The sequence below is a fragment of the Malaya genurostris genome, chromosome 2 (assembly GCF_030247185.1).
Source record: "Malaya genurostris strain Urasoe2022 chromosome 2, Malgen_1.1, whole genome shotgun sequence".
Taxonomy (NCBI): domain Eukaryota; kingdom Metazoa; phylum Arthropoda; class Insecta; order Diptera; family Culicidae; genus Malaya; species Malaya genurostris.
In genome coordinates this window covers 231430432-231453352 of record NC_080571.1, presented here as the reverse complement: position 1 = coordinate 231453352, position 22921 = coordinate 231430432, and the positions used below count along the sequence as shown (strand labels likewise).

General features: G+C 36.6%; 1 protein-coding gene across 9 annotated transcripts in view; it reads left to right on the top strand.

Moving 5' to 3' along the window:
* Positions 1 to 22921, top strand: part of LOC131428060 (dynein intermediate chain 2, ciliary) — an 80654-nt gene that overhangs the window by 32521 nt on the left and 25212 nt on the right. For 6 of the 9 annotated variants that reach the window (XM_058591705.1, XM_058591704.1, XM_058591703.1 and 3 more), the window contains 4 exons: positions 7110 to 7437; positions 8030 to 8137; positions 8529 to 8671; positions 12782 to 13220. In XM_058591705.1, the coding sequence (XP_058447688.1) occupies positions 7110 to 7437; positions 8030 to 8137; positions 8529 to 8671; positions 12782 to 13220 (1018 nt within the window). Of the gene's footprint in view, positions 1 to 6686; positions 7045 to 7109; positions 7438 to 8029; positions 8138 to 8528; positions 8672 to 12781; positions 13221 to 22921 lie in introns of those variants that run through there. The other 3 variants (XM_058591707.1, XM_058591702.1, XM_058591710.1) reach the window with 3 other exon arrangements.

Genomic DNA, 22921 nt, shown 5'->3' with positions numbered 1-22921 from the left:
CGGGTGCTGCTTCGGAATTTTTGTGGAGTTCAGATCTTTTGGCAATAAATCGACATTATTCGCCTTTTACCACCCTTGCACGTCCTTCGTGTAGTGACACGATGCCAAATTCAGCCAGAAGATTGTAGGACAGTCGTGAGTCTTTAAGAGAGGGGACAGTCGCTTTTGGAGACACTCTTTCAAATACATTTGTCCTTGTGATAACGAAAGGTGTACATTGAATTTCACAAGTACAAATAGATTGCCAAATTAAGAACTTCTTGGCAAATTTCGTCATCTTCTGTTTCCTGAGGTTCTCGAAAACACCACATTCTGTTTCTCGTTAAGCTTTTCGGACTTTTGAATCTGAAACGTATGTACGATTCTGCACGAAAGTCTAGCTCACATGAAACTTTTTGTCACTTCTCGAACGGATGCGTTCGGTTTTCGTTTAAAGAGCCCAATCTAGCGTTTGTTATCGTTCTCGTTTACCTGATGATTTTTTTTCGGATCTGCTCCTCCGATCAACAGTCAGACGTTCTTCGTTTATGATACCACAAAATCGTGAAATCCGCGATCCCCAACTTTTTCCGATGCGGCGATGCAACAGATCCTGTTCTTTCGCTGCTATTTTGGAAACTTTTGCCCATCTGACGAAATCAACTATATACGTGAAACTGTGTGTACTCAAAATTTCAATGATATTCTACCCAACGGATCAACAGTTTGCATTTTGAGTGTGTGCGAGTTTTGAACGCTACACTCTTTATTATCATATTTTATTCAACACAGGTTGGATACATTTTGAAGAAAGTCATCAAACCGTTAGCTATTTTTTTCTCGTGAGCTGGAGTGCGAGTTTCAATGCGATAGTAATTTAGAGGACGGGTATAGCGTGATGGGTTAGTCGATGCCTCTCATGCAGCCCACCTGGGTTCGATTCCCAATCCCGCACATAGGGTCAGACAGTTTTTAATAATTGCCCACTCTTTTACACCAAGAAACTCAGCAAGGAATCCCTTACTGATGGGTGCTAATATTTGGTTAATATTAACAATGGAGCAATTCCAGAAATTAATAGCAGAAAATGTTTCAAAATCGGGATCGACTTGTTAACATTTGAATAAAATTTGGCACACGTTTTTTGATTGACAAACCATATGTTTTGCACGGATACAGAGACCAACTCGATCCGAGACTGATTTTTAAAAAGAGCGTATCTATTTTTGCATGCACTTTCTTCAAATTGTGTAAATTCGGAAACTGTACATTGTAGAAAGATGATGTCCAAGAAGTAGTTGTAGAAAATCGATCGGAGCACTTTTAAAAATAAACACTGTAAAAATGGGTTGAATACTTTTTCAAGAATTAGAAAACCAAAAGAAAAACTGAAATTAAGAGTTTATTCACTCATTCATTAATTTATTCATTCATTCACTAATTTAATTTATTCATTCATTCATCCATTGTTTTATTCGAAGTATTCATCAAGTACGATATGGAAAAAGGCGTAGGTTTTTTACTTTTTTGAATGGTTTTTTTTCTGCTCCAATGATAAATATGTAATTATTACTCTTAGTTTGAATATCATTAAGAGTCCCTTAAAAGGAATCCTATATTCCACTGGGAGCGCTTGTCTAGTATAAATATTTTATTACCTTCTTTACTAGTATATAAACGTTAGTAGTAAGCATATCGTGTTTATTGTTGTTGTAGTCATTTTTTCAAGCTGAAGCATGTATGTGTCCGTTGCCAGGGAGCTCCAAATGTGAGCTTTTTGGTGCGGGGGAGTGTGGAGGGTCATTAAAAAACGTCTCTTTAATATTTTGGTTTTTCTCATATAGAAAGGTTACGCAATCACTGTGAAAACCAACTTTTGAACTGAGACCCGGATGGACGAGTGTCATGTACCATTTGACTCAGTTCGTCGAGTATGCAAAATATCTGTGCGTATGTGAGTATGTAAGGTTTTTATGCATTAACTTTTCTCGGAGATAGCAAAACTACTTTCCACAAACTTAAATTCAAATGTCTTATGGTCGCATACAAAATTTCTGAAATTTGTTAGGATCCGACTACCGGTTTCGGAATTATGAGGCAAAATGTACTAAAAATTATGAAAACATGTGTACTAACTTTTCTCTGGAATACTGGAAATCGCGATATCGCGATATATATGAAATTTTTATTGCCGATAGTATAGTAATATCGAACCAGTGTACAGTGGTTCAAAAGCGCAATTTCACGCTCTTAAATGATAACTCATAGGATCGTGGTTTTCGAGGTACAGTATCTTCAGCAAAGTTGCTCAGAATGATAGGCGCCATCTTTTGGTAAATTTTATTTATGTGATTAATGCCCCTAAAAGTGAGATAAAAATTTTATTTTAGCTCAGGGCCAACATAGGGGCTAAGTTACTTCGACAAAGTTGTGCAGAAAGTTATTTCAAATAAGTTTGCTGAAAGTGCTATTCCCGTAACTTGAGTGTATTTCATGATATAATGTATTTTCTGAAAAGGGTGTCCACAAACCAGTTTTTGTAAGAAAACATATATATTTTCAATTTATATGTGTTTTTCATGTTATACAAAGTTTTTCATCATTAAAAACTACACAACTTTCTCAAACATACTATGCTGCTATCATTCCACTCTAATGAAATAGAGCAGGTTTTCATGTTTTTTTGAATAAAGTTCTAACTTGTCTATTTTTTTTATTTAAAAGGTATTTTTATTCAGGCCTATTTGCGTACAAGCTTTACGTGGCCGAATTAGCCGATTTTTTAAATAAAGAATTTTTTGAAGTGGATCTCGTTGCCACTCTTTTTCTAGGAGGAGAGGAGCTTCCATTTCCCTCCTGCGAGGGTTGAGGGGCACTTTGTTCGTGACTTGTCTCGTCATCCATTGCCGCATCGGTGGTTTTGTTGTTGTTTTCAGTCTTCTTTTCGTTTTCCTTGATGTTCGCAGTCTTGAGCTCGTTGCTAGTTGCTGTAGATGCGCCTTGTTGTACATTGGTTGCAGTTGCTGGTTGGTTTGATGGTGAAACAGGAGTAGTGCGCTCACTAGTTTCCATTGTTGAACGGTTGAGCTTGTCTTTGGTTGAAGATGTCCTTTTCGCAATTTCGGTGCAAGGTTTACCGTAGTGTGCAGGTTGTTCACAAAACTGGCATGTAACCAGCTGATTCTCATAGGTAATCAGCGTTTTACACGGATGTGTCCCACCTTGACCACAAATGATGTAAGATAGAATTGCCTTACGTAGATGCATACGTACCACTCGCACGCCATTCCGGATACCGGGGAAAAAATTCCGCCATACTTCGCTTTCGATGGAAAGGATTTCACCGTACCGCGACATATTCTCCCAAACGTACTAATCGGTGACCTGCGAGGGGAGGTCATGCACGCGTACTTCTATGGCATTGTCCACCATGTGCACAGGGATTTTGTAGTTAATGTTGTCACACTCAACACTGTGCACCTCGTTATTAACCGAAGCGAATGCAATTGCATCGCTTTCACGTTTAAACATAATGTACACACAGTTAGACGCCTTGTTGAATTGAATCTCAGTTACTTTATTAGGGTCTAGATGCATTCGTTCTTTAAGTAAGATTTCAATTTCATTTGCTGCTGGTCTAACTTTGCAACGCTTGAAATCTATACAAATTGAATTTGGTCTTGTAGGCCAAGATTCCGGCTTTGTTAAATCGTATTTGACCATTCCGTACACTCTATTGTTCACTGTACTGTATTGTCTTTGTTTCTGTTGTTTCGACCGTAAATGATTTTCGACTGCGTCGTGTGAGATGCGAGCACGAACTGAACTTGTCTATTATCAAAAGGCGCAGGAAGGTGCAGATGAGACTACACGGAACCACCCGCGATCCCATTTCAACCAGAATATTAGTTGATTTTCTGAATTCGATTGGTTAAAATTTGGTACAACTAATCGATTGTTGTTTTAACTAAACTGTCATTTTTGTTTTTCGATTAGCAGAAACGATGGTTGAAACAACTAATTTAACTGGTTGAAAAAAAAAATGCTGTCAATTAGTGAGGACACATACCTTTCAATTTCAACTAATATTTTAGTTGAAATAACTGGTGTTGTTATTGAAACAAAATTCTGTTAGTTGAAAAATAAGTCGGTTTTATTTGTTTTAGACATGAGTATTGAAAGTGAAAAAAATGAGTATTGAAAGATGATGCCTTCAAACGGTTGAACTAAAGTTATGCACTGATAATTTTAGTCAATTTATATGAGCTTGGGTGCATCAACCGCTGGGAATTGGAATTTTGCGACGCAATTCAAACGCGCCATTCAATCGCAGCGCGTTCTGTGTATTTGAAACCCTTCGCTCCAGTTACTTTTATAAATTAAATTCATGTCAAAAAGCGTTTTATCGCTAATGCATGAACATCATCATCGGTATCAAACAGCTGGAAGTAAAACAGTCTGCTGGAAATAAATCAATGATCAAATTTGAAGCATAAAATTTTTGCGCATACCTGAAAGATTACGAGATGATCATTCATTAACATTTTCTATTTTGTCACCAAATCTTTTTCATCTTAAACAAGGTTAACTTTATCACAGCACCGCTGTTAGATAAACACTTGTTATCATAAATTTCTCAAATCAAATGAACACAATTTCACCAAACGCTTTAACCATCGATGTTGTTTTCATTGACATTTTGAAGCGACGCGAACAGATTTCAACTAAAAAAGTTGTTGATTTTACATTGCGATTATTGTTTTGCTTTCAACTGTCTCCGGCATTTGACAGCATTCAAAACAACATATTTTTCAACTACTTGAATATATGCAAATCAAAAACCATATTGGTTGAATCAAAAAGAAATTAGTTAAATCAACTATCGTAAAAATCAAAAACTGCGATATCGCAATTTTATGATCGAAGGGTTCTCCGTGTACTTACATATTAAACTACTTCCAAAGAACTTTCATGCCGTGGTTAAATTACTCGTCTGCGATTGTCTGCAGGTGAGATATGTTCTTTTCAAATATCCTTGTCCCTGACATTTGCAATGATAAGGTTCATTGTATATCAGATCAGATTTCAGTATATATTCATTACTATGGTACTTGCCACAAAATATAAAATATGAACTGAAATGATAGCAGCATTGTATGTTTGAGAAAGTTGTGTAATTTTTAAAGATAAAAAAGTTTGTATAACATGAAAAACACATATAAATTGAAAATATATATGTTTTCTTACAAAAACTGGTTTGTGGACACCCTTTTCAGAAAATACATTATATCATGAAATACACTCAAGTTATGGGAATAGTACCTTCAGCAAACTTGTTTGAAATAACTTTCTGCACAACTTTGTCGAAGTAACTTAGCCCCTATGTTGGCCTTGAGCTAAAATAAAAATTTTATCTCACTTTTAGGAGGATTAATCACATAAATGAAATTTACCAAAAGATGGCGTCTACCATTTTGAGCAACTTTGCTGAAGATACTGTACCTCAAAAACCACGATCATATGAGTTATCAATTAAGAGCGTGAAATTGCGCTTTTGAACCACTATGCGGTGGTGTAGTCATGATGAAAACTGCAAATAATATTTACATACATGCTGTGACCAAAATTGGATTGAAAATCCAATCACAAAAATTAATTGAAAATTCAATTTGCAACTGATTCAAAAATATTACCCGTTTTAGCTTGAAATTCATATACAAAAGTAACAGCAGTGCAGGATTTCGCTAGGTCCGTTTGCTTTAGAATAGTTGGTTTAATCGAAATAGAGCCTGAGAGGTAAGCCAAACAACTGGAATTAAAACAAAGACTTTGTCTCTACAATCAATATTCTAAATGGAACATTTTTTTCATTGAATTTGTTGTTGGTGGGTGTTGGAGACGGAACAAATGCCTTTAAACTAGCCAGTAAATTCTTCTAGTATGCAGATCTTATTTGCTTGTAATTAAACGAACTAATCGTAACGAAAACGATCAAACTTCGACTCAAATGTTTTATTACCTCTATTGAATTTTATCAACAGTGATGAAAGTTAAAAATGTCTAACTTTCATGTAGTTGACAACAAAAAAAAGTTAAAAATAAATTGAAAACCTATTGTAAAATTATTTGAATTTGTAGGTCTGGCCATTTGATGGTCGTGAAAACTTCTTTAACTGCAACAGTCTCCAAATTCCGGTCCCGGAAACAGTTATTCAAAATGTCCATTATGAAACTTACATCGGTTTCTAGTGAAATGTTAATGAGAAAGGCACCATTACACCAATCTTACTCTCATACTTCGGACAAAACCGCAAAGACAATTAACAGTCTGGTACGATCGAATATTCTGTTTCGCAAGGATGCGTTCTTGTGACCTTTCATTCATCATAAATCATGAATCGTTTCTTGCCATGCGAATTTGTGACAATGATTGACAAGTTAAAAACCTTCGTGTGTCTGTCGGTTTTAGGTTGATTAAAAATCTGAATAAACTTCTGCGAAAATCGTAAGCCAAAATAATGTGCTTCAGTTTGTACCGATCACGTAGCAGCAGAAGGAATGCAAAGTTTCCAACAACTTTTTGCTCCAAGTTGTGCCATTCAACTGTTTGTCTTACTTGTTTTTGACATACTTCCTTACCACCGTCAAAGACCCTCACGCTCATTCATTCAATCGGCGAACGGAGTAGTTTTCTCATTTATGTCAGACCTGAAGAAGCAGCCCGTTCTAATCTAACGTCGAGTTTATGATTTGTTAGTCTTTCGGCTTGCACAGTTTTTCTCTCAAGGCAAAAAGTACTAATTTTTAAATTTATACTCATAATATGCGATGACCTTCGTTTAGAACGTGGAAGCAGGTGATGTTTGCGGCAGGCTCAACTGCTACTAGACATGGGATTTCCTTTCTGTCGCCAGGGTCGAAATTTGCCACCACCGGAGATCCACTGTCAGTCTAGTGTTAGCTTCCGTTTGGTATGGTTGATTAAGTTCAAATACACATTATTTAGTGCACTATAGGATGGCTTCTCCGGCGTCATTTCAAAGTTTGGATAGCGATGGAAGTGATGTCAGTGAAAAATCCATATGACGCATGTTTGAGACTAATTTTTCTTTTTTATTTGGAATTTGCAGCATCGTACTCCCTCGATGCAGAAGCTGGGAAAAGGTGAACCCGTTGACAACGACGAATTCGAGTCATGGGTCAAGGCGAAGCAACTGTTGAAACCGGATGATCAACTGGATCTCACCGAAGCCGAACTGGGCGAGGAGGTTCCCAAGCTTCTGTCGACGGAAAACCGGCATCTTCCGCGCAATTTGGTCATCTTTAATTTTCACGACGGTACCTATGTTCCTGTTCCTCCACCGGAGAATACTGTAACCCTGTTGGAGTTTGAAGGAACGGCTTTGCATAAGGAGACACCAGAGGCAAAAGAACAAATTGCCCGCAAAGGCAGTGATGGTAAATTGTGGGAATGTGGTATTTAATGCGGCTACCAATTTTTCTTTTGGTAACGAGTCACGGAACACTTGTACAATGAAGAAACATTTCTTTTTGAGATCTACACGTCGGAAAGAGTTTTGCATGGAGCTTAGGAATGATCAATTTTTCGTACATAGAGGAAAAATCATCTGCTAACTCTAATTGGATAGTATTTTTGTGATTTGTGCCGTTGGAAAACTCTCATTATATTTTGCTTGGACAGTTGTTCCAAACGAATAGCTTTCATCGGATTTTCGTGTTTTGTGTCATATCTTTTACATCGTCGGTTTTACAATAATCACTTTAAATAATGAAATTTTAAGATAAATTTTCATCATTATTGTACATATTAGTATGTAGCTCATTCACGAATCAATTGCAAAATGAGTTTTTTCAACGAACACAATCACAGATATATTGTGTACATTTGAAAAAAAATACAGCATTCACTAAATCAACAATCGAAAATCCTACCACCTTTCTTTTGCATGACACACTAACCATTCTTGGGCCACCACACCATACACCCAAATACCAATTCAAATTCGATACGTCCACTAATCAATCCAAGAACTGAACGTCACCTTAGACAAACCGGCTGAAGTCAGTCCCGAAGAGGAGAAAGTTTTAACGCCCAAGTCTGTGACACCGGACGGCGATGAAACTGAACGTGACGAAGGTAATTTTACTGTTGCTCTACATCCATGTTCCCATTTCTCCGGAAGATGTGCTTTTTTCGACCGGTTTTATTTGTCGAAAAAAGCGCCCCGTCATCGTTTCCTGTCGTTAGTTGTACGCTAATTTTTTCTACAGCTCATTTCCGTACCATTTGTTGCTTCTAACTTCTACGGCAAAGTGAATGGGTTTGTGCCGTTCGACAGTGCATTCTGTAAATAGATCAACGATTAGTTAACTTTGTGTAAAATTTTCTTTTCGATTTTTCCATTTCTGAGTAGACACTAGTTTAGATTTGTTATTTTTAATTGTGTAGAAATTGTATTCTAAGTTGCATGCAAACTTTCTCTTGCACTGATTGGTTCTGAATGTAAAAATTTCGATTTTACGACTAGATGAAACCGAAGCTGAAGCGGAAGCTCAGGAACAAGAGGAAGAGGTACAAACAGCACCGGAAGAGGAAGCCCCGAAAAAGAAATTGACCAATCAGTTTAACTTTTGCGAACGTGCGGCGTTAACAATCGCAAATCCATCGAGAGTGAGTATATTTATAGGTTACCAACTCTAACCATAATTGGTTTCTTGTTACGGAGTTATGGGTTAATAAAAGCGGTCACATTCGAACTTTTCTTGAATATTTTTTGCACCAAGATATTTGGAATCCTTTAGTATCGAAGAGTCGGATGAATGATGTACAATAACGGGTCAAAGTACCTCAAGCCAACGGATCAGAATGCTCCCAGAAAAGAAAGAAGTCTTCCCAGGAAAGTTCAATTTTCCCGATTGGAGATTGTTCACCCTAATTTAAAAATTTTGATAAGACATGTACAAATTTAGTGAGCAAATTTCGAAACTTTGTGCCCTTTTTTTTCAATTATTTTAAAATAGTATTGCTTGGTAAGCTGTATCTTACTTCCTCTATAAAAAGTCTTGCCCTAGCAGGAATCGAGACAATGTTTGATATTTCGGTTGGATTGTAATAGAATTTCTCGTCCACTACTATCACAAAAGGTTTTGACTGAAGCTGCAACTCCGATTGAAATAGAAGATCACTATTCCCGGCATTTTCGCAGTCTCTAGTATTCGACTTACCGCAGATCCTGTCTTTCTACCTGCGTATAAACGTTTTCTGGAAACTTTTATTACAGCGGTGATAGTTGGTTTGGACACATTTCCACAATTTCGTCAACTTGACGTGTGAGTAGTTCGGATTATCGCAATGTGCGAGCAAAATTGGAAAGGTTACTCGGATGCCATTTTTACTACTGAAGAGCACCTACTTACCGTAGGTGTGAAGTGTACACATGTTCAAAATTACGGATGTGCAAATTTTCATGCACGATGAAAAAATGCATCATATTAAAGTTGACCAAATTTGTATCGTAACACACTTTACGCGAATATTTCACTTAGGAATTTTTTTTATTGGTTCGCTGGGATTGGTATAATATTTTCGCGTTCCGTATCAACATAATAAAGTCGCTTCCTCGCCGTCAACTGCATAAATGTTAAATAAATTCATAATACTACATTCCGATCACTACCTAGACCATTCTGTTTAAATAGACTTCGAAACAAGTGTACATAACAAATGATTCAGTGTCCACCTCCCGGATTCGCAGGATTCTAGGTGGTCAATATACTTTTTTTGTGGTAGTGCAGTGAGATGAAAATTTGAGAATTGAATAGAAAATACCCAGAAATCAGAAATGCGAAATCCCGAAATTCATTTTAATAGGATTGGTGTGATTTCATTATTGCAACAGAAAAATCGCTATCGTGTATTTGACCAAAAATGGAAGTAGTTACCTCGAGTGCCTAGTGTGCCATCGTGCGACGAATAGCTGAAGTTGTGTATGGATAACACATTTTTCGTTTTAAGCTGTGTACCATTTCGCAGTTAATTTTAACTTTTGGTTGAAATCTGACACTTGAGCGGTTATTTTGTGTCCAGTAGTTAAATTTAGCTAAAACTGCGGCCCATTTCAAAATTTGAAGGACGCAATGTTATTCGGGTTTTTTTCCACTGAAAATAATTTCAACTATAGAATTAATATTAGAATTTTCATTGCCAGACTTTTTTCAGTGTCGGAAAATAACCATCGATCTGTCAAAAATAACCATGTTCTCGAGCAGGGTTATTTTGACAACATCCAATTAACCGCCCGAGTGTCAGACTTTAATCAAAAGTTAAAATTAACCTCGAAATGGTTCACAGTCTTAGTGCGCTCTCCACCACGAATGGCTAAAACTACGTTTGGTTGACGTTTTTTTTTGCCTTTTTCCCCTACGGAATTCCTGAATTTTATCCGGATTCAATAACCGGATCCAGCATTGCTGGGAAAAGTGTGTTTAAAATTTTATACCGTCACATAAAGCGCCGAAACAAATAATCCAATCGGTAGTCATTATCAGTAGACGGTCAAACCATCGAAATCACGAGTGTTCATCTTTTTGTTAATGGTGCGTCATCTTGCGGCAAATAGTGGAAATGTTTATCGCAAGGTTATTAGATGCTAAAGCGATCGTCCATGGCTTATTACTGAATCTAAGTTAATTGTGAAATGAAGGATACTGGTGAGATCGTTCCCTTGAGAAATTTTCATGTATTGTTCAATTGACAATACCACTGTGATTTAATGTCAGGAGAATCGAAAATTCAAATGTTAAACCTACAATCCAGTTTACCAGAAAGGTAACAGAATTATCGGAAAACCCGACTTTCGAACGGAGCCTTGGAGACCCATAGTGTTATATAGTTATATTCGACTCAGCTCGACGAGATCCGAAAATGTCTGTGTGTACACTTTTCAAAGATTTTAATCTCTACTCAATTTTCTCAGAGATAGTTTAGCCGATTTTAACACGCTTAGGCTCGTTTGAAAAATACTACTAAATTGTGGATTTAATTCAAAGATCAAATGGCTTTGATTTCTAGTTCCGAAGATATAATGGTATAAGTGACCTAACAGGAGAAACGCCTTATTTTTTCCCGCTCAATTTTATTAGATATGGAAGAGCCGATTGCTATAAGTCTAGGCTCGTTTGACTACTATTGAATTTTGGTTGAAGTTCTAACTTCAAGCGGTTGTCACTTCCGGTGCTGAAGATATTATAGTATAAGTGACGTAACTGACTAATCGCACATTTTTCATCGGCTGAATTTTCTTAAAGAAAATTCAACGTACTTCTTTAAGCTTAAGTTTATTTGAAAGCTGACAATGTCAATCAAATTTAGAAAGAGTTATGGAGATAATTTTTTCAATGCAACATGATTTCTCGGAAATGAAAAAATTGATTTCGAATGACTTAGACTCGTTTGAAAGCTACTATTAGGTTATTTGATAGGCTTACAACACTAAAGGCCGAGGATAGAATCTTAAAAAATTATTAAGGAGACTATTTAAACGGTAAGACAAATCAAAGACCTTATCACACTACTAGGTGGATGAGGAAGGTTTTGTTTCAATTTTTTTCATTTAATAAATATATACATAATTACGTTTCGCGTCGGTAAGTCATACATAAGAATACATCTCTCGAACCGGGAATATTTAACATAATTTTTCAAACTTGATCCGAGACATTATTCCAGCTTTTAAATAAGCCTAAGTTTATTGAAATTCGTTTATTATTTTCGAGAAGTTTGAGCCGAGTACAGTTAGTCGATTATATCACTTAAGCCACTATATCTCCGAAACCGAAAGTGACAACAATTTGATCATTGAACTTGATCAATGGCCCAATAGTGGCTTTCAAACGAGCCTAAATTTGTTAAAATCTGTTCAACCATCTCTAAGAAAATTATGCGATAACAATATCTTTGTAAAGTGCACGTATAACAACATATACAAACACAGACATTCTACGATCTCGTCAAGTTGAGTCGAATAGTATATATTAATATGGGTCTTCGAGGCTCCTTTCGTACGACGGTTTTCCAGCAGTTCTAATATCTTTCTATTGAGAAAGGCAAAAACGCGCGCTTGTTGTCAGTGGAGCATTTGTATTGAATCAATACTTTATCTAGGATGCACGTAAATATATATTTTTAATCATCACATACATATCTTTTACTACGATAGCTCATTAAACTGGTGATTTAATCTACAATTCCTCAAATTTAATTTTCATATGTTCCCTGCTAAAGTGAAGGAAAATTTCAATATTAGAATTTTATTGCCTAGGGATAGAAGTTATCGGCTAGTATCAGTTCTTACTATTGTCTGATCTGCTCTACAAGTGACATACCTAATTTATGTATCACTTAAGGCTCAAACAGAATATGAACAACATCCGCTTTGAACAATTTAATGTATTATGGATTGTGATCTGATTCGAATAAGGTAAAAAATTAAACAACATTGAAACCTGTCATAAGGTTTGTATGTTAGTATAACAGTGTACTGATTCAGCATTCCGCCTATGGTGCTAGTGAGGTTCAAAGACATCCTTCCACATTAGTGTGTTATTCTTAGCGAGATTTACACAAAATAAAATAACTCATTTAAGTGAACTGCATCCCAACAAACGAGCAGCTTCACTCAATTTGCGTTATGGGTACTGCTTAAACAAAATTTATTCCGAAACAAACAGCACACTTGAACAATAAATGCCATAAAGCAATTTCCATTTCAACACCTTCCAGGCCGTCGATACTCAAACCATTCCACCGCCGCGGTCTACGTTCGGAGCGAGCGTGCTGCAGTGGGTGATTTACGACTCATACGCCGAGGATTATGCCCAGCAGCAGCGCGAAAAGGAACGGGAGAAGGAAAAGAAACCGACGCTGCACAAGCGGGACGAAAAATCACGCAAGGACGACAAGGCAAAGCAAACGGAGGAGTTTAATAAGCGCTACTTGCAAGCATGCCAGATCATCGAGCGGATGGTTAATCAGAACATTTATGACGAAATCGCTCAGGACTATCGCTACTGGGAGGACCCGTCGGATGAGTTCCGCGAAGAGGAAGGCACGTTGCTTCCGCTGTGGAAGTTCTCATACGAAAAAACCAAGAAGATGTGCGTCACCGATTTGTGCTTTAACACACTGTACTATGATCTATTTGCCGTGTGCTTTGGAACATGTGAGTAGAATTTTATGCCATTTACGTTTTGCGTTTCTCGGGATGCTTATGAAGATATTTTTGGTTTATTTCCATAACAAGAAAATGAAAAAAACGTGATTCTGTAATTTGGAAAACCCTGGTTTCAACCAGAATAAGTTGTGCGCTGTTAACATTTTCAATGTTTGTGAGCTGTTGTAATGTCTGTGACTCAACGTGGCATACATATCACTATTTCGTATTGTTCACTGTATAACGATGAAATTTAATAAACCCTAATTAGAGGAGTAGTTCCATAAACCACGTAGAACGAAATGTGACACCTTCGAAACCCTCGTTCTCCATTGTAGATTTACGTAAACATTTTCAAAAACCATCTCCTCCCTTACCACCCAAAAGACTGAAAAAACTTTTGAACAACTTTTATAATATTTGGGTAAAACGTTTTGGAATAACATACTTCACTAAAATTTATCCTTGGTGAATAGTAATATACCAAGAATTGGGGCTTTTAATGATTTTTAAATTCTTGCTTTGTTGAGCTGTATCCAAGTCAATTCGATAACGTATGACTCCATGATTAAGTTTCATAGTTAAACACAAGTAGATTCTAAACGTAGATAGCTTAAATCTCAAAAACTTGTGTTAAGGAATCAGATTTGTTCTGGGCTCGGAAAATCAAAATCAAGAAATCACCAAATCGTAATCACTACCGAAGATGATCGCTTTTTATTTTTTCCAACAAAGATCACTACTGATCTGATCTTTTTAATATCAGTTGATCAGCGATCTTCGCATCACATCGATAAAAATCAATACTGAACTTCCGTCACACATTTCTGATTCCTGTAAGATTAATCATTGGACGATACAATCAGCTTTGAGTATTCTGGGCGAAAATCACATATGAGCAAGACATGATCGCCGATTGATTTACGTTGATATTGTTTTTAAACCGTCGAAGGAATATTTTTTTTACGTTTCGCATTCAGCTCATCAGTGCGTCAGTAGTTTATGACGTCGAAGGAAGTTAAAATTAGTGACAACAGGAATCCTACAGGAATTAATAACTAATGACAGCATGTGTCAATGAGACTTTACAAATCACAGAAAATTGTCAATTTTGTATCTTTATGGAATATCAAAGGAGCATGTATATCAATATTTTTTGTCAATTTATATATACGAGGAGGCTCATAATGGTGAAAATGGCCAATTTGTAACTTTTAAGATTGCTCTTTTAATCCTCCTCATCACCTTATTAGTTGGGGGCTGTCCATAAAAGACGTCACGCTTTTTTTGACGATTTTTGACTCCCTATCCCCCCTTTGTCACAAAATGTCACCGAAGCAAAGACCCCCCACCCCCCCCCCCCTATGTCACATGTCACGAATTCAAAATAAATCAAATTCATCTCAATACATTCTCAATATGTATGACAAACCATACAAATATGAGGGAAAAATTGATTTATTACAAGCTGTCATTAGATTAAAAAATATCCCTAAAACTACAAAATCATCGGAATTATTTTATTAATATCAATTATATAAATTAACATAAGTATTTGGTTGGAATTGATGAAACATTTAAATCATCTGTTTTATTCCTCCTAGGGGTACACAGATATATTATTGTTTTAAGTAAAGAATAATATTTCCTTAGTGTAGCATACAGGGCAGAGAAAATAAAGACCAAAACGTCATCAAAACGAGATCACTGCCGAAGAATCTTTTCAAGATCAGTTGATCAGTGAATTTTAAATCACATCGATCAATATCGGTACTGATCTTCCGTCACACAATGGGTAGTGATTTTGAGCTAAAATGATTCTTGATTTATGTAAGCTCAATCATTGGATGATTCGATAAGCTTTGATGTTGGTGGAGGAAAATCACATATGATCAAGACATGACATGATCTACGTCTGAAATCGTTGATCTCCCGCCCTTTTTCAAATAGAGTACAATTGAATAAACTGCATCAGAATCAGATGAGAGAAATTCATATGATATACACTTATGTTCTTTATTTCATTGGAAGGTTTTTAAAAATGTTTTACACTGATTTCTCTGTTAAGCCTAACACCGAACTGTCTCACTTCTTAAATCGAACTGACTAACTTGTCCTGCCTGAATGCTCGTTAGACCTGACTACCTAGCCCTAAACTATTGATTCAGCGGTTATCCTGTCCGAACATGTCGAATCGTCGATGCGGCGTGGTGGTTTCGGCTGATGCAATTACTAATGGTTCCTGGCTGATGCAACCACGGTGGCCGGATGTCTGCTGCGATGTCAGCGGTTCAATAATTGGTAACAGGGTGGTTGACATCTCTACGCGTTGGATACACTGGCGTCTTACTGCTGGCGCGTACTTTGCTGAGGTCTGTGCGTACGGGCCAAGTGCTATTCGGTTTCGTCCATAACTATACTATTATCAATGCTAGAAAATCAAATCACTGAAAAAATTTTCAGTGCATAACTTAAGTTAAACCATTTAAAGGCATCTTTTTCTTTATTACTCATATTAGACAAAATTTATTAATTTCGCTAATTTACTCGCTCCTCCGTGCACTTTTGCTGATCACAACAGAAATGTTTTCCTGCATCATTCATTTCCGAATTTACAAGACATCAACAAAAACACGTTTTCCTATAGAATGTAAACGCTTATTGTGGAGATTTTTTCAAGAAATATGGCAAAGCAGTAATATAGTTAGGTATTTCAAAAATGCGCTCATTGAATATATTGGATGTCACATTCCAAAAACCTCCCTCCCTTCCCCCTGTCACAAAAGGTCACGTTTTATGAAACACCCCCCTCCCCCTTGCGGCGTGACGTCTTTTATGGACAGCCCCTTGGGAAAAATACCGGACTCGGTACCGCGCGGTTTACGTAGCTTCAACACATGTTCTTGTTTGATGTACACCGTATTCAATTCCGCAACCGGTTGTGAAATTTATAATAAAATGAATACTAAATGATGGGAAATAAATTCAAGATGAAGGATTTATGATCATATTGATAATTTTATTTTCACAGCTTTCACTTCGCATTCAGTTTCGTTTGCTGAATGTTCGGTAGAGTAGAGCTAGCAATTATACTAACTTGTTCATTACTAAATACAAACGTTCGGTAAAATGTACAAATAATCTGAAAATATGAGAATACCGTAAGTTGTAAATATAATCCGGCTTCCCGTTATCGTCTCTATAATATACCTGTTTTTGATACTTGTATTTTTATTTGATATTATACCTACTAACGAGACTAGACTTATATCAGAACTTGCTACGAAAACAGCTTTTTGTTATAAACTTGTTAAGGATTGATAATCAGGTTCTTCGGTAGTGTTTAATAATTCATTGTAATAATTCAAACAGTTGTTTTTTTAAGTGCTAAAATATGCTCAAATCTGCCGCAATTAATAGGAGTAGAAAATGCCACGCACAGTATTCTTGATGCGCAATTTTCAAAATTTTCACCCGCAAAATCAAAGTTCTGAAATGGTTAGCACAACTGAAATGACATCAACAATAAGAATGAAGAAGGTCTTTTCCAGTTGTTTCACGTTCGCTCACATTCGAACAAAAATCTTTAAAGTTGCCAAAAGTCTTTTTGAGCTACAACAGATGATACAAACGTACGTTGAATTATGCTCGACAAACTATTTGTGTTTAAGTATCGAAAAATTCTACATCACCTCCTTCCATCGTAAAACTGATTCTGTCCTGTCATATACGATTATTACATTGCGGGAAGATCCATGGCATGAGTAGAGACTGTAAAGGATTTTGGTGTCATGCTGAATCAACAAATGACTTTCAGACTTCATTATGACGTTTTGGATTTTTAACGATTACGTATTAATAAAAAACTCTACTTTGTGCTCAACAAAAATTCAATGGAAAAGACTAATGAATGAAATAACAGAAACGAAATTTCATAAAAACTACCCACAAGACGGAGTGCAAATGTGATGAAACTTTTCATAAGAAGCAACCCAATTGAAAAAAAACTGTTTTAATCCACCTAGTGGTGTAATGATGCCTTTCTCATGTATAATATTGTGGTATTCTATTCAAAATATTTCTCTTCAATTTTTGAAAGAAATTTGTTTGTGCATTAACTAGAAAAACATACAGAATGAAACAGTTCTTTGCTCGCGTAGGTCATTCTAAAGAAAACGAAGTGGGTTCACTATTTTATGTACTTCTGACACCGAAACTCGAGAACCAGTAGAATTGAAGTCGGTTCGTATGGCCACCAACTAACATGACGTATAAACCAGAGGTGGAAATAAGCCTATTTTGCGCACGAATATGTGAATCAAGAAATCCGATTGTGAATCAACAAACCGAAAACAAAATTGCGATTATTTTTTAAGTTTTGGGAACTGTATGTTATACAGAGTAGTACCTTATGCATATGCGTTTTTTTTTGTACTGAGACAAATTTCTTCTCTTTCTCAGAAGACAGACGAAGAGTTTTAGCTGCTCTCACAAAAACTCATTTATGTACCGCGGCAGAAATGAATGTACGAGAACGCTTCGTACGTTCTAAGCGCATTTAGCCAAGAACGAGGTTCGAATACTCCATGCGCATGAGAATAGGCGTCGAAACCTGTGCTAATTTACTCTCCGTTAAGTCCCCGATCACAATGTAACATTTATATAATTTTGTAAGAATATTAAACCCTACATTTTTTGGTAGTTGTGTTTTTGAGACTTGTTTAATTACTTTCCTTGGCGTACGGCACAATTGTTAATAATAAGGTTCTCAGAAGCGGGAAAAAGTATCTGTAACTATTCAATCATTCTTAAGCTTTTTTTTATCTAATCCTGTTACGATCTTGCTCAACATCATCTTAAAATTTATTTAATTTTTTTTGCGTAGTCATACATATAAAAACATATACCAATATGACCTAGAATTAAGTATAGTGATCGCGTAAGTAATTTACAATTCGTTTAAAATGAAAGGTTCGTCATCAATATCCAGTGTTCAAAAATCTTTCAGATCTCAAACAACTTGTAGGTTAAATAGTGGATTGCAAGCGCATACGTTTGATCAATACAACAAACGACTTTGAATCTGTTAGAAAAAATAAATCTCATTCAATAAGTGGAATGAATCCCGCAGCCGAGGGAAGCACGCAGAAAGATTTCATGCAAAAATTAACACATTTACTCTGAAAGTATCGGCTTAGATTTTATCCGGTTATACCATTCAAAGTTTTTTGCCCGATTCTTGCACTTAAAATGGCTTTAAACGTTTTCTGCTATGAAAAGTTCAAGTATAGTTTTAGCACACGAAATAATAATTCGGTTTTCGTATTCAAAACTACTTACAAGGGGTTCAACGATAAGTTGCACTTGCACTCACTAGCTTAGATTCAAAACAAAGTTATTATTAATTGAATTTCATTCAGATCCAACATCCGGTTTTGCAATTCCAGAATTTTGACGCTTTTAACCTTATGGTTATTCACCACTGAGGATCAGAAAAACTTCACCAAAAAAATTAAAATTGAGCACGAAAAAATTATAAATCTTCAAAACTGGTCTTACATATACATTTCAAATTGCCTTTTATATCGAATATATAAACAGAATAAGAATGTTAAAAATGTGGCAAGTTTGATTTCAGGCTCCTTTGATAAAACGTTTTGCTGAGAATCTACGAATAGTTAGGCATTATTTTTTCAATTTTTTGCATCTAATTAGAAAGTGATACCTATATGTAACACATCCTGCAGTTTGAGCTTTACAGGCAGTGAAACTGTTATCTACTCTTGAATCAGGGCTGTAAAAATCAAGATCAAAATATCATCAAATCATAATCTCTAGCAAAGATGATCGTTCCCAATAAAGATCATTACTGATCTAATTGTTTTAAGATCTTTCGTCACACAAAATCGGTAATGATTTTGAGCTACTATTAACTAAGGATAATGCGTATCAATGAGACTTTAAAAATCGTTGAAAAAATTGCCAATTTTGTATCTTTGGGAAGTTAAGTGATGGGTGATAAGGAATATAATCAAGGGGCATGTACATAAATGATTTTTGTCAATTTATATGCATAAGGGTGCTCAAATTGGAGAAAGTTGCCAATTTGTAACTTTCAGGAATGATCCTTTAACAGTCCTTATCAACAGAGTTGGGAAAAACACTGGTTTCGTTACGGCACGGTTTACGAAGTTTCAATACATGTTCTCGTTTGACACAAACCGTGTTCGATTTCGGAACCTGTTGTTTTATTCGTGATCAAATGAATACTAGATGAAGGGAAATAGATGCTATATAAAGGGTTTATGAGGATAATCAGTTTGGATCGTAATCACATTGATAATGTTATTTTAACAGTTTTTGCTTTATTCAGTAATAGCCGTTCAACCGAGAAGGTTGTGTATAGAAGCGTACAGTTTAATAGCGCTGGTTAGTTTACACGCGTTAAATACGACAACGGTTGAACTACAGGTAGAGACCTGTTGGCAGCAGCCGTTAAAACGTATAGTCGTGCTGCATAAGAAAGCCCTAGTGCTGGGCCAAGCTGGTGAAGGAAACAACAAAGGGCGTTTCCCAAGCTCTACCCAGGCCACAATATACAGCCACAAGTGCTGAGCAGGAGAGTGCAAAGGCACATCGAAGAAGAAGAGTGCAAAGGCACACAGAAGCAGGAGAGTGCAAAGGCACACCGGTGCGAAGGCACTTCGGTGCAGAAGCATATCGGTGCAGAAGCATATCGGTGCGGAGCACAAGGAAGAAGGAGACAAGACAACTCGGTCTTTCCACTGCCATACAACACGCAGGTATACACCGGTGACCTGCGCTGGTTACAGCTGGCGAAAACAAAAGTAAATTGGAAATCGAGTGGTGCTGGATGTCAGGTAGCAGTAGCATCACATCCAACAATCAGCAACCAACAAGAACATCTAGAGCAACGAGGATCTACACGGCAGTGCAACGGAGATAGACAGCAATTTCAAGGTAGAAGTTTTTTCTTTTCCTTTTGATTGAGTACTGTGTAGTGTTGGTTTCATTTATTATTTTATAGTTTGATTAAAAATTTTAATGTGATGGATGAATCCATGGACGTAAATCCTAGCATGAATCCGATACCCCCACGAACGAAAAAATATCAGGAGAGCTCTTCTGGGCCTTGGATAGTCTTTTTTAGACGTATATCAAAGCCATTAAACATTTTACAAATTTCTAAAGCTTTGACATCACGATACTCTTCAATCAAAGAGATCATAAAAGTAAATAACGATAAAATTCGTGTTGTGGTGAATAATTTGAAACACGCGAATGATATTGTCTCTTCGGAACATTTCATTAAAGAGTATAAAGTTTACATACCCTCCAAAGATGTCGAAATTGACGGTGTTGTTACCGAAGCGAGTCTTTCGGTAGATGATTTACTCAAGCATGGTGTTGGTCGTTTCAAGAACTCTATGCTTGAGGGTGTGAAAATACTGGAGTGCAAACAACTGTACTCAGTAGTTCATGAAGAGGGAAAAAAAGTATATCGCCCATCAGACTCGTTTCGAGTGACATTTGCCGGGTCTGCGTTGCCGTCCCATGTCTATGTCGATAAAATTCGCCTCCCTGTTCGGCTTTTTGTTCCAAATGTAATGAATTGTACGAACTGCAAAAAATTCGGCCACACAGCTACTTACTGTAGTAATAAACCAAAATGTATTAAGTGTGAAGGGCCTCATAAAGATAATGATTGCAACAAGGAAATTGAAAAATGTATTTATTGTGGAGAAAATCCTCATGAGGATATTTCAGTATGCACTGCATTTAAAGTACACAAAGACAAAATTAAGCTTTCTTTAAAAGCACGGTCTAAGCGCACATATGCAGAAATGCTTAAAACGGTCATTGATGTCCCCCCTTTGGAAACCGAAAACGGGTTTTCAAATCTAGAGGAACCAGAGGACTCTGACTCTGACGAAAATAGTGAAGGTAATTCGTTTATCACTACCCAAGGGTCAGTTAAGAGAAAGAAGTCTTCTTCCAAATTACCAAAAAAGACACCTAAAATTTCATCTTCAAAAAAAGATCCCCGTGTTAAACAAAAAAAGTCAAAACCAAAGACTGTGCCTCCTGGTTTGTCAAATTCACAAATCAATCCAGGATCTAGCACAGAAAAAGATAATAATCCTGTGGGCTCCATTTCACAGCCTCCAACAGGATTATTGAAGTTTTCGGAAATCGTTGAATGGATTTTCTCAGCATTCAATATATCTGAACCCTTAAAGACCCTCATAATGGCATTCCTTCCAATAGCTAGAACCTTTTTGAAGCAGTTATCAGCTCAATGGCCAATTGTCTCAGGTTTTGTATCTTTTGATGGATAATTTATCACCCGCCGCAAATGATACAATCACTGTCCTGCAGTGGAATTGTCGAAGCATCATGCCAAAACTTGATTCATTTAAAATTTTATTGCATAGTCAAAAATGTGATGTATTTGCTTTATGCGAAACATGGCTTACTTCAAACATAGCTTTAAATTTTAATGATTTTAACATTATACGTCTCGATAGAGACTCTCCGTATGGTGGAGTGCTTTTGGGAATTAAGAAATGCTATTCCTTTTATAGATTAAACATCCCTTCAACTTCTAGTATAGAAGTTGTTGCTTGCCAAATAAACATTAAAGGCAAAGATATTTGCATAGCTTCGGTTTATATTCCTCCAAAAGCACAAGTTGGACAGCGACAGCTTAATGAAATGGTTGAAGCCCTTCCTGCTCCACGATTGATTCTGGGGGATTTAAATTCGCACGGTATTATGTGGGGTTCCGTTTACAATGATAACAGATCATCTTTAATACAAAACATTTGTGACAATTTTAACATGACCGTTTTAAATATGGGTAGCATGACACGGATCCCAAGACCTCCTGCACGCTCAAGTGCATTAGATCTATCTCTTTGCTCAACATCAATACGACTAGATTGCACCTGGAAAATATTGCCTGATTTACACGGTAGCGATCATTTACCAATTATCATCTCAATTAGCAATAGCAATTGCATTGCTACTTCAGCTAGTATTCCATATGATTTGACAAAAAAAATCGACTGGATTAAATACCAAAGTAGTATCTCTAGTATTTTGAACTCAATGGAAGAGCTCCCTCCACTTGAAGAATATGACTTCCTCATTTGTTCGATTCTGGAGGCAGCAGAACAATCCCAAACCAAACGCTTTCCTGGGCCAACGACTAACAGAAGTCCTCCCAACCCCTGGTGGGACAAAGAGTGCTCAGAGGCTAAACTCGCAAAACAAAATGCTTGCAAGACGTTTCTAAAACGGGGAGGAGGAACTCCTCAGAATTTTGAAAAACTTATGGTTTTAGAAACCAAGTACAAGAGCATACTTCGAGCCAAAAAATGTAGCTATTGGAGAAATTTTGTCGAAGGTTTGTCAAGAGAAACCTCAATGAGCACTCTTTGGAACACGGCCAGACGAATGAGGAATCGTAACGTGGGCAATGAGAGTGATGAATACTCGAACCGATGGATATTTGACTTTGCTAGGAAAGTTTGCCCAGATTCTGTTCCTACGCAGAGCATTATACGGGAATCTCCTCCAAACAATGGTTTTATTAATAACCCATTTTCAATGATGGAATTTTCTATAGCACTCTTGTCTTGTAACAATAACGCTCCTGGGTTGGACAGAATTAAATTCAACTTGGT